This window comes from Orussus abietinus, unplaced genomic scaffold (genome assembly GCF_000612105.2).
Source record: "Orussus abietinus isolate OABI.00-Male unplaced genomic scaffold, Oabi_2.0 scaffold64, whole genome shotgun sequence".
Lineage (NCBI taxonomy): Eukaryota > Metazoa > Arthropoda > Insecta > Hymenoptera > Orussidae > Orussus > Orussus abietinus.
In genome coordinates this window covers 37,501-49,856 of record NW_019394435.1, presented here as the reverse complement: position 1 = coordinate 49,856, position 12,356 = coordinate 37,501, and the positions used below count along the sequence as shown (strand labels likewise).

At 45.1% G+C, this 12,356-nt stretch overlaps 1 protein-coding gene across 4 annotated transcripts in view; it reads left to right on the top strand.

Annotated features, from left to right (window-relative positions):
* The window catches only part of LOC105697598, a 31,526-nt gene that overhangs the window by 3,054 nt on the left and 16,116 nt on the right, over nt 1–12,356 (top strand). For 2 of the 4 annotated variants that reach the window (XM_012421046.1, XM_012421044.1), the window contains exons 2-15: nt 4,835–5,017; nt 6,744–6,884; nt 7,883–7,918; nt 9,192–9,374; nt 9,442–9,585; nt 9,705–9,887; nt 9,968–10,099; nt 10,163–10,477; nt 10,560–10,742; nt 10,830–10,961; nt 11,028–11,342; nt 11,437–11,766; nt 11,844–12,164; nt 12,333–12,356. The exon at nt 12,333–12,356 is cut by the window's right edge and continues 159 nt beyond it. In XM_012421046.1, the coding sequence (XP_012276469.1) occupies nt 4,835–5,017; nt 6,744–6,884; nt 7,883–7,918; nt 9,192–9,374; nt 9,442–9,585; nt 9,705–9,887; nt 9,968–10,099; nt 10,163–10,477; nt 10,560–10,742; nt 10,830–10,961; nt 11,028–11,342; nt 11,437–11,766; nt 11,844–12,164; nt 12,333–12,356 (2,622 nt within the window). The remainder of the gene's footprint in view (nt 1–4,834; nt 5,018–6,743; nt 6,885–7,882; nt 7,919–9,191; nt 9,375–9,441; nt 9,586–9,704; nt 9,888–9,967; nt 10,100–10,162; nt 10,478–10,559; nt 10,743–10,829; nt 10,962–11,027; nt 11,343–11,436; nt 11,767–11,843; nt 12,165–12,332) is intronic. The other 2 variants (XM_023432296.1, XM_012421045.1) reach the window with 1 other exon arrangement.

Genomic DNA, 12,356 nt, shown 5'->3' with positions numbered 1-12,356 from the left:
TAATGGTTCGTCGCTCCTGTAAATGTGGATCGGATCGCGCGATCTGGCACAATGTACACCTACGTGGGACAAAACCGTGGACGCGCGTGTCGAGCCGCTTCGGCGGCTTTATTATTTCATCGCGGACCTTGGCGGGGGATCTGGACTCTTCGTCTTCCGAGGTGATTTTTTTATAGAAATTTCCACGCACCGAGGGGGGAGGATTTTTCAGAGTCATGGGACGGGATTTGGAGCACGTGGCAGGGAAAAAATTGAAACGATCGCTTTCTAAAAATATCCAGGAAATAAAAGAGAAATTGAGAACAGGGGTTTCGATTCGACGAGATGGATTGGAACCGATCGATTGCAAATTCCCGCGGGTCGTGGTGACGGGAAGCCTGAGAAAATGTGAAGTCCCCAAGTACTTGGATTTGTACTATGTGTTTGCTATTGATAATGGCCCCGAATTGGCTTATCTCATTGTTCATGTTTCGAACCGAACTTGTGGAAGGTATGTGATGGACCATTTTTGCTAGGCTTTGGAACTATCGGGGTTTGTTGGGAAATTGGGGAAAGTTGATGGGAGTTTCTCCCGCGCCCTCTTCCTGGGATCCCGGAGAAAATCAGCCGGTTGAATTCGACCAAGGCTGTCTCTTGGCCGTTGATATTTGATGCCAACTCGCAAGAAAGGCGGCCTGGCACTCGGCTGTCCGCCGACTCCTTGAATCGAGACGCTCTCAGACGAATATAGGCGGCCAGAGACGACGAGGATTGTTCGCGAGAGACGCCCCGAGACGAGACCGGCCATGGACGAGCACCGAACACCCGAACAACGCTAGGTCCCGAATTCGCCGACACACCAATCCCAGGATGCTGGGAACTGATCCCTTCCCTCGGGAGCCGAGATTCGCTCTTCTCGCGTCGCGTCCCAGACGATCGGCTTCGTCTTCCCGATCCCCAGCGTGAAATGAAAATTGAAAATTAAAAAACACACCACCAAACGGAGATTTTAAATTAAAAATTCGAAATTCGTTCCTGGCGCCGAACCAGAACTACCCCGGAGGGATTTTAAATCGTTGTGCAGCTATCTCTTATTAATTGTACATCAAAATTGAAATGGATTTTTCAACAATTTTGGCATAACCCCGAGAAAGCGGTTATCGTCTCGGTCATCCATCCGCACCCTGACCACAGCCAACAGTACTTAACCTCGCGGATCGCTTACACGAGGAGAAATGACATGTTGCCGGGACCACGATCGCAGATACTGATAGCAATTGCTTGTACATACAAGAACATCAAGTCTAAGTAATTCTGCTTACCCGTCAAGAAGTGTCAAGTATATACACGATTCCAAGTGGAAAGTGTCACGACCAGCCACAATGGTACCACTACAATATTTTCCGAATTAACGACATGGAATACCCCATTATTTAATATTTCATTCGCACTCTTCACCTACCATGGCACCCTCGTCATGGCATAAATGCAATGACGCACACTTATTAGGAATGCATATATAAGTTTTAATTAAAATTGAATGAAACGATCTTGGAGCAGACATTTTGGCCATGAACGCGACTTCGTTCGAGAAAGAGTTATTATGGTGCGCGTCAGGTGGCGTCCATTAACAGCGTCTTGTGACGATATCTCGGATTCTGGGCCGATGTAAATCCGTCATACGACAGAATTAAATCCCATTTACTCACCTGCACAAAGTCTCCAGTGATCCGACTCGCGAGGTTGTCCGCTCGTGTATCGTATTTTTAGTTCGCTCCGTAATAATATCGGCGCCGATATAGAAAGAGCTCGCTCGAGCGGCTCCTCCGCCAAGCTCCAGTAAATATTTGGCTTGAGTCGCCCGATCGACCCGGGCCCTCGTGACCCGCGGGCACAGTCATTGTCGACGTGTTAATAATTGTACGATGCCTCGAGTACCTAGGCCAAAAATCCCGAGGTCAATCGAGGTCGCAGGAAAGCAACGCGTGCGCGCCGATCGAGTTGACGCGCGTCCATGGCGCGAGCACGCGAGGCGACTCGCCTTTCTCGGCAGAAATTTATTTTACATTATTATCGCATATCCTCGTCTTAATAATATTATCTACATATTCCTGAGAGAGTCTCCTTGAATAACCGATTTTTCAGTACGGAGATATACTTTATTTTAAATATATTAAGCCCTCCAACTCCGATGTTGGAATTTTGAGCATAAAACAAAATTGCGGATTATTCCGTAAATGGAGAAGCTTGACCACCGGAACGTTTACGGCAGTTTTAGGCGATAGCTTGAAGTATGCCTCACGCAGTTATTAAAGAATATTCCCAGTTTTCCGGGGCCGGTTCAGTAACCGCGTCCGCTTAGTACATCCTGGTTTATTCCTGAGTATAGTCGGAAATTAATGGACTGGAATATACAGATTCCTCTCCGGACTCCTGGAAAGTAAGCGAGGCGGAAATAGAACACGAATAGTAAAAGAATCATTGATGTACGTACCCTCAGCTGACTCTATCTGAACTGGTGGGGATGGGAGAATTTAAAAAATGCTCACCCCTCTCTTGAGCCCCTTTGCACATTCGCCGCCAAAACAAATGAATATGCTACATCGCTCACTCCCTCTATTTCCGTCTCTCTCCTGAATGCTTTAAAAATGTCTTTTTTTAACTAATAAAATCCTCTCCATTTTCATTCGTACTTAACCTCTCTAATTTTATCCATGGCATATTTAAAGTACATTCTAGAATACCCGACAGTCGATGGCGGCTGTCAAAGTGTCAAAAAATGGAACCGGGAACGAAGAGGAGGCACCTCAGCTCACCTCGTTAGCCCTCCACCAGTGGGACCCATACAGTCACCCATTCCCAAATGCGTTAAAAATGTACTTTTAACTAAATAACATCCTTCCAATTTTCGGTTTTCCACTTAACCCCTCTAACTTTATCCATAACGTGTCCAAAGTGCATCATAGAGCACCCGCTCCCACGACAATCGATCGTAGACTGTCGGAGTGTCAGAAAGTGGAACCGAGCGCGAAGAGGATCCACCTCGGCTCACCTCGTTAGCCCTCGAGCGCTGCTTGCGCTCGCTAGTGCTTTCCGTGCTGTCCCCCGAATCGACCAATCAGAGGCCGTCTCTAACTGCATGGACCAATCACGCGCCATCTCCAACTGCATGGACCAATCACGCGCCGTCTCCAACTGTATGGACCAATCGCTCCCGGGGGAGTTGGCGGTAAGATATCGGGGGGATGCCAGGGGGAGGGACCTCCTGTTGATCGCTTGCGAGGTCTCCCCACCCTCCCACCTCCCGCTCGACTGCGGGGGAGTGCTCGCGCCGAATGTTATTGGGCCGGTTAGCGTTTCCACAAGAGAGACGGCGCGCTTCTCGCCAGGCTGGGTGCGACGAAGACCGAGAAAGCCGCCCCCGGCCTCCCGGCCGTCTCTCCCGGATTTCCCGGCTCTATTCTCAGGAAGCCATCTCCTAAAATGGAGGGCGACAGCGCGCGGCAGCCGGTCGCTCGACGCCGGAAAACTCGCCCCTCCTCGCCTACCTCTTTTTCTGGCTTTTCCGACCTTCCTCTGCCCTCCCCTCCCAAATATTGCCCGCGAATTCGCGGCCGACGCGCGACCGCGAACCCGAACCTGTAACCCAATATGCGCGACCGCCCTAATTACCCTGATAATATTTATACACATCATGGAGAGGCTTCTTTTCAATGTTCTTCAATTCCTATCCCGAGAAGATATTTTTCTATTCAAATTTTCTCTCTAAATATTTCGTACCTCAGGTAAATGTGTCGAAAGTAGACGAGTAAGAAAATGGGACGAGAGGCTGTCATTCGAGGTCTCCACGTGTCGATGGTAACCCGATACTGCCAAACCTTTTCTACTTATTCGACAGCTAATCCCTTTATCCTGAAGAAAATGCCGAAATTTCAATGATTCGTGAGGATTTCATGGAAGACTAAGGAGATTAAAGGCCCCTTAAGGATACTACCCGTTGTACGCCGCTGTATGTTTCCTTCCGTATTAAAGGGGTCGAGTGGGTTGGAAATGTTGATTTAAGCATAGTTTAAGTTATGGAAAATTAGGAGACTTATTCTCGGGGACAGATATTGCATGCAGTTTTCTAGGTAAAGGTCAGGGCCGGTCTTCATCTTTGCGGACACCTCTGGGGAAAATTTTCGCTCTGCCCGTGCCTGACCTCTCGAAAAGCTCCTACACGTCTTCGCGTTTCACTCGACATACGTACAATAGACTTCCACGAGCACCCCCGCTGATTCGTTATGTAAGAGCTCGTAAGCGTGGGTGTCGAGCTTCGTATTCAAGGTACCTAGGACCCGTTGATATATTTAGACCATGTTAAGTAAAGTGGACCTTCCCTGAGCCACCACGTGGCTCGCGATATATCCCGCCCACGTGTCCACGTCATAGTCTGCCGACTATCATAGTAAACGGAACTCGTCGATTGATTAATCTCAAAGCTGTAAACCGAGGCGATTGCGCGTGTAGTATGATGTCTCACTTTCAGGACTGCCGAGAATATGGATAATGTCAGATGTCATTGTCAGATTCGGGGCGAACAAAAGTACAATGAAAGACCCTACCAAATTTTCGCTCCTCCGCCCTCTGGTTTGACATCTACACCTTCATGAATTTATTATTTTTATTCAACAGAGCTATATTGAGATGAATTTTAAACAATGGTTGAAAGTGTAGCGCCTAAAATGTCGGTACCTGTTGCGCGTAAATGCTGAATTATATATTAATATATTTGTATGGTATGTGGAAGAGCGCGCTTTTTCGAATTCTAGGGCGAATCACTTTCATTCAGTTAGTCCCAATTTCGCTTTTGCAGATGCAAGGAGTTGCACGACCTGCGACAAGGTTCTGGCCGAACTTGAGAAGATAGACGACGACACGGACACCTTCGGTGTCGACTTCGTCAAGATCAACGACAAACGACTGGCCAAGCAGTATGGCATCAAGAACTTCCCCGCCCTCACCTACTTCCGCGAGAAGGTGCCCATCATCTACGAAGGTGAGCGGACTCCCTCGAATAATGAAATAAAACTCGAAGATCATTTGTCCTCCCTTAGAAATGTCTGATTTCGAGACCCTCGGCGACTCATCTTTGACGAGGCAGCCCGAGAACGACTCAGCCAAATTCTTTTTGGAATTAATTCGACGTCCCGACCTTGCCAGGAATGAGAAATGTCTGCGATTCGGGCAATAGACATCGACCCAGAATTCCTGACTCACCGACGATCAATTTCGATTCCTTGAGTCGATCCCTGGGAAATTAATTCGACTCCTTTCTACCTCGAGATCATGGCCTAGCTTGAAACTCTGCATCCCCTAGCTTCTCAATTTATTTGATGGAAGTGCGGAATTAAATTAGCGAAATTATATTCTACCGGGTTCGACAAGCCGAAGGGACGTTTACACGGTGTTTTAAATTCGTTACGTCACTTCCGAAAGAGGACGAATAATAAATCGCTGCGTCCTACGTTCGAGTACCCGAGTAACTGATTGGCACGGGACCAAAGTGTTCCGCATTACGTGTACTTCGGGAACGTATGTTACGGCGATACTCGACAATGTAATGGGTTGCCCGTAGCTGAGGACGAAGATGAGGAATTAAGGGAGCTCGCTAACCTCCGATTGTTGCCAACGCGTGGGAAGGCCTAACGATAGGCGAGATGATGCCGCTATCTCTGCTTTTTCAATGACAAAAACCCTCGCTTTTACTCGGCTAATTGCACTAATGGACTCTGGCGAGTTGCCTTTCGGCGATCCCATACAAGAATCGCGATGTAAGGACTTTTGGTTCCTTTCCGCCAATAAATCCGATCTGGACCGTTAAACCTTGAATTCGTCACATCTGCATCTTTACGGCTAGAAAATTCTAATATGACTCATAGCCTTGGAAATTAAATCTTAATAATTTGAAAATTAGTCATTTCTTTATTTCAGACACTTTTTAGAGAAATATTGATATCCTAGGAAAGCAAGAATCAGTCATGGCGACAATCGTTATATCCTAGAGGTTCTATTTTCTATTCGAATCTATTCGAGCCCGGACAGATTAGAGAAGACGCAGAGAATAGTGAAAACGAAGACTAATTAACCAAATTTAGCCGAGCACGAAAAGTCTTTACATCATAGTGGAAGAATCCTCATCGGGCATCTGCCAGATCCCATTTATGCAATTAAGCGAGTAAAAGCAGAGGCTTTTGACATTGAAAAAGCAGAGACAGTGCAAACGTTTCGTCATTTGCTGGCAGCTGTTGGAGGTTATGAAGCTCCCTTAACCCCTTAACGTCCCATGCGTCGCGCGAATTATAAACCAATTTATTCTAAACGAATAGGGAAAAATAATTCATATAAAATTTTTCATCTGTATCTAAGAAAGACAATTTCAATCACTCCGGAAGAAAATCGACGCTTTAATCAGAATACGTGATCAAGAAATAATAATTTAATTAAGCGAGCTTGCTAACCTCAGTCAGTTGCCAACGGGTTGCAAGAATGACTGCACTATCGCTACTTTTTCAATGCCAATAGTGCTTGCTTTTACTCGCTTAATTGCACAAATCGACATTGGCACTTTGCCATTAAATAGGCTCATTACGATAGGAAAACTTTTCAGGTGTTCCTTCGGAAAACTCATTGTGAATTCCGATAAGTAAAAAATGTAGAAAATGTTTTTTCATACATTTTCAAAATTGACATGCGTTGCATTCGTTTTTTTTTTTCTTTTTCAGGGGACTTGATGGACGAAGAGAATGTCTTGGACTTTCTGACGAGTTTGGAGGCGATGGACCTGCCCGATCGAATCGAAGAAGTCAATGCTAAGATCCTCGAGAAAATAGTGGAAGACACGGATTACGTAGCGGTGCTGTTTTGTAAGTTCCTTCCCCAAGAAGACGACTACGTCATCCTTTCATTTTATTCTATCTAGCCGACGTGAAACGGCGTCCCTCCTACGTAGGCGAATTTTCCCGTTGACGTCGCAACGGCGTCAAAAATAATTTTTCCAAACGGAAAGCTATTTCGTACTACGGTCCTGATATTCAAATACTTTGTTAGAAAAAAAAATAGTGTTTGGGAACCCTGATTGTCGTATCTCTGTACGTGAAATTATTGACGAGCCAATGACATTTGCCGAAGGCGCAAAGAACGTGTCGTCTAACATGCTCTCTGCATTTATGTCTCCTTGCCTATATTAACCAATATCATTGTATACTCATCAGATAAATGGAAATTAAAAAACGAAAGAGATTTATTCATCTCATCGAATGGGGGCGAAAATGTTTTAGGCAGAAATAAAAATTACGTAGATATACGAAATTATTATACAAGAAAGAATTCATTTGAAAAAAAGGGAATGACAATCTCTCTCGTATTTTTATTCTCGACTGTGCTGGAGCAATGAAGATAGGGTACAGCACACTGATCAAAACAATCATCTTAACTCACTTGTATATAAACATTAAGCCTTCCTCACATCTAGTTCACTAGTGACTGAATAACTTTTAATCCTCTGTGCTCACCATATAATATTCGTGATTAATATTTGGAGACAAGGATCGATCCTTGCGTATCGTAAAGTGGACGAGGGAATTTATTGAGAAAAAGGGTGACTAATTAACTGCCACTGTCATGCGTATGTATTCATTTTTTGAGAGCATGATTCAACCCTTATCATTTTCATCTCGCAGGTAGAGCATCGAAATTTAATATATGTAAATAAAAAATATTAGTTACTTAAAAAAATGGTATATACAGGTGTAAATACAGTTCTGCCATGTTGAGTGCCACTTTGCGATACACTTATGCAAAAGTACATACTTGTAAATAATACATAAATGTGTAAATTTTCTGTGTGGGTTGACGTGGATAGGTCCGAATTCGGAGAGATGTGCCGGTACCGGTTCTAGTAAGTACATGATATTTTACACAGACCCGAATCTTGCCACTGAACCTTCCCATCCACCATAAACCATAGAAACGCTTGCGCCACGAAGCTTTTACGCGACAATGCTTTCCACTCACTGACATGACATGTCACATACCAATGACACGAGAGATTCCGTCCTCGGATCACGTTTAGGCCGATTTTTGGAAACAGGACAAGGACCACCGATGGAAAATGCATTTCATGGAGAGCATCGATCGACCACCCTAACAAAAGTTTCCTTTTAGAGATCTTAGAGACCCAAGAGGAACCATGATGCATCGATAATGAGATATCAGTTCATATGTGTGTGTGTGTGTGCGATGGCTAGAATAGTGCAGCAAGTGCATCCCTCGTTAGAGTAGTACGTTTTTAACATAGTCATTGTCTTCACTAACCAAATCCAAGATAGCTTGACATAATAGTTCTCCCAAGATTCGAAATCCTAAGGGAAGTCAAGAAGATTTTCCAGAATAAACATGATAAATAATTCCCGGGACTGAATTTCGGAATATTCCGTGAACCTGTTCAGAGAACTTTTTTCTGTGTTCACAGTTAATGCCTTAAAGTTAGTAATTACTTTATACAAGTCAGCTGAGGATTTGCAAATATTTCAGATGAAATGGCGAACCTGGAAATATTCAGGGAATATTTTGCATATTCAGTTTCATAAAATAAAGTTCTAGTCAATGCTCTGAGAAGCACTTTGATTTTAGGGCGTTTGAGTTTCGAGCTAATTAGATCGTAACAGCTTCAGATTAGTTGATTAATAATTAGCCGGAAGTAGATAGAAGATCGTAGTGGATAGTTTATTGAATTTGAATATTCCTAGAAAACGAAACCTGGTTTAAGGCCTCGTCTGGCGACGAGGGGCTTTAACTGCTGGCCGGCATCCAATGGGAATTCGAAGTAGTAAATCCCGCGACGCGGCTGGCCGATTACTGATCATTCGCTAAATCGGTCTCACGACCGAACAAAACATTGGTAAATTGTTGGGGAGAAACCGAAGAAGGCTTTTTGGTAACTGAGCCAAAAAGTGCAATTCTCTGATAATTATTTTACTCCAGAACAATCGCCTCTTTCACGGTCCGAGGAAGCAATCAAAATCTCACCCAAGAATCTCTATTAGCTCACTTCTTATAAAATAAATATAATAATCGTGAAATTGAATAAATACCTAAAGATATAAAAAGTCAGGAAACTGCAGAACGATGAGCCGAACGTAATAACGTTGATTTCGTTTAAAATGGGACAGACAAGCCAGACTGCAAGAAGTGCGCGAAAGCCCTGCAAGAATTGGAGAACATCGACGACGAGGCCGATCAGCTGGGAATTGGATTTGTCAAAATTGCGGACGAAGCCCTTGCTGAGGAATACAATCTTGGCCCGCTCCCAGCCCTGGTCTACTACAGACACCAGATTCCAATAATTTACGAACGTGAGTTGTACCATAAAATTGCGTACACTTTACCAGCTTGCCATTCCAATTTTCCTCCATTTTGCAGACGAGCTGAGCAAAGAAGAGGACGTCTTGGAGTGGCTGGTGGCGAACAAGAGCACTGGGGACGAAGAAGACGTGATCGAGGACGTGACGGCGAAGACCCTGAACACCCTGATAGGGAACATCGACAACCTGGTGGTCCTCTTCTGTTCGTGCATTTATTGACTCGAGATCAGCTGATCGCTGAGAAAATTCTGAATTTAATTCCAAGGATTTTATTTTTTTTTTATTTTAATCGCAGCGGTATAACAATTCGCTCTTCCGCAGATGACCACGGAGACGACGAGTCCATGCAGGTACTAACCGAGCTCGAGAAAATCGACGACGACTGCGACAAGCACGGCATACAGTTCGTCAAGATCGACGACGACAAAGCTGCCAAGGAGTTTGGAATCGATTCGCTCCCTGCGATCGTTTACTTCGAGAAGCAGATTCCCAGCGTTTACGACGGTAGGGGGTCGTCGTCACCCAGTAATCGGTAAGTAATTTCGAATCGGCACTCTCGGATCGAACGCCGGCGATCTTTGTAGGTGATCTCGAGAACGAAGATGAGATCCTGGAATGGCTGCTAGCGCAGCTGGAGAAGGACGAGATCGAGGACGTCACCGACGAGATGCTGGACCGCCTCGTGAAGGACGGGAAAACCATCGCTGTGCTATTCTGTGAGTACCCATTTTCCTGAACAATTTTTTATTCTCTTCAACGTCGCATTTGAACTTCTTCAGACGACAACAACGACAAGAAATCTCAGCGAGTCCTCAACGAGCTGGAAAACATCGACGACGAGTGCGACCAGCTCGGGGTGGTCTTCGTTAAAATTGACAACCCTGAAGAGGCCAAGGAGTACGGAATGAACAAAGTCCCAAGCTTGCTCTACTTCGAGAAGGGCATTCCCACGATCTACGAGGGCAACCTGGAAGACGAGCAAAAAGTTCTGAAGTGGCTGGAAAATCAACAGAAAAGCGACCAAATCGAGGACATCACTGACGAGATGCTGGACATGGTCATCGAGAAGATGCCCTACGTTGCTGTGCTTTTCTGTTAGTATTTCGAACATTCTTTTTGATCATTAAAGGCTCTCGATAGAATGACTTCAACGACAAGATATTTCATTCGAGACAGATGACAAGAACCAAAAGAAAAGTCAGAAGGTCCTAACCGAGCTGGAGAACATCGACGATGACTGTGACCAGCACAACATCGCTTTCGTCAAGATCGACGATGCAGATGAGGCCAAGGAGTACGGAATTGAAAATCTGCCCACTCTGGTCCTCTTCGAACGAAGGATACCACACATTTATGACGGTAAAGACTCCATTATCGACATATAAAATCCTCCATTTTAAAAGTCGCTTGAATAGACATTTTTTTACATCTTTTCCCACATTTCAGGAGATCTCATGAACGAGGACCAGCTGCTAGGCTGGCTGCTGCATCAGAAAAAGCACAGCGAAATTCCGGAAGTCACCGACGAGATGATGGAGAAGCTCATCGAAACGTCGCCCTATCTGGCCGTTCTATTCTGTATGGAAAATCCGTTTTTTCTAGTGGTGGAATTTTTTCCTAACTCAAGTAAGTTTTTATTTTCAGATGACAAGGATGACAAGCAAGATATCCGCATCCTGAACGAGCTGGAGAACATCGACGACGAATTGGAGAAACAGGGAATAGTGATCGTCAGGATGGACAATGACGCGGAGGCCAAGGAATTTGGCATCGATCACCTGCCAACATTGGTCTACTTTGAGGGCAAGATTCCAGCGATCTATGAAGGAGATCTTCTGAATGAAGACGAGGTCCTCGAGTGGTTGATAGAGCAGAAGAACACCGCCACCATTGAAGAAGTCACCGATGAAATCCTGGCAGACCTGATCGATGACCACGAATACGTTGTTGTGTACTTCAGTAAGTCTGGCCCCTCAAAATTGGCCTTGAACAAATGATAACGATAATTAATTGCACATAAATTATATTATCGATTGTATGTACCGTACTCCAGGTGGAAATTGCGACGAGGGCGACAACTGCAACAGCATCCTCCTGGAATTGGAAAATATCGACGATGAGCTCGACGAGACGGGCATCATCTTCGTGACCACGGAAGACACGAGCCTAGCCAAGAAACACGGCATCAAGAACTTCCCCACCCTCGCTTTCTTCCGGAACAAGGAGCCCCTCATCTACAAAGGTGACATAGAAGACGAGGATGAAGTTCTTTCCTGGGTCACCGACGAAAATACTCTGGAGATTCCCGGGAAGATCGAAGAAGTCAACGCCAGGATGCTGGAGAACATCTTGGACGAGAACGACCACGTCGTCGTGTTCTTCTGTCAGTATTATTCAAATATTTCTGGAATTCTAATAGCTCGAGTAATTGACTGATCTACTGTCCGTCTATCTTCTCAGACAAGGAGGGGGACAAGAAAAGTCAAAAGATCCTCCAGGAGCTGGAGAACATCGACGACGAGTGCGAGGAGAAGGACATTGACTTCGTCAAGATCTCCGACGAGGGCATCGAGAAGGAATACGATCTTCCTGGCCTTCCTGCACTTGCATTCTACAGACATAAGTTCAGGCAGATCTATACTGGCGACATGATGCACGAGGAAGCTATTCTCGAGTGGGTTCTCGACCTACACAGCTCGACTCCTGATGTCATCGAGAACGTCGACAGAAAGACCTTGCAGATCCTCATTAACGACGTGGAGCATCTCGCCGTCTTCTTCTGTAAGCGGCCATTTTTTGCAGCTCAACCCTCCTTCGTCTTAAAAATGCGCAGATTAATTGCTACCCTTTGTTTTATATTTTATGTTATATTTTTTAATACTAGGGAAGCTTCTCGGAGACAAGATGGATCTTTTGTTTACATTAATTTTTGTTATTAATTTGGTGCAGATGACGACGACTGCGAGTCCTGTC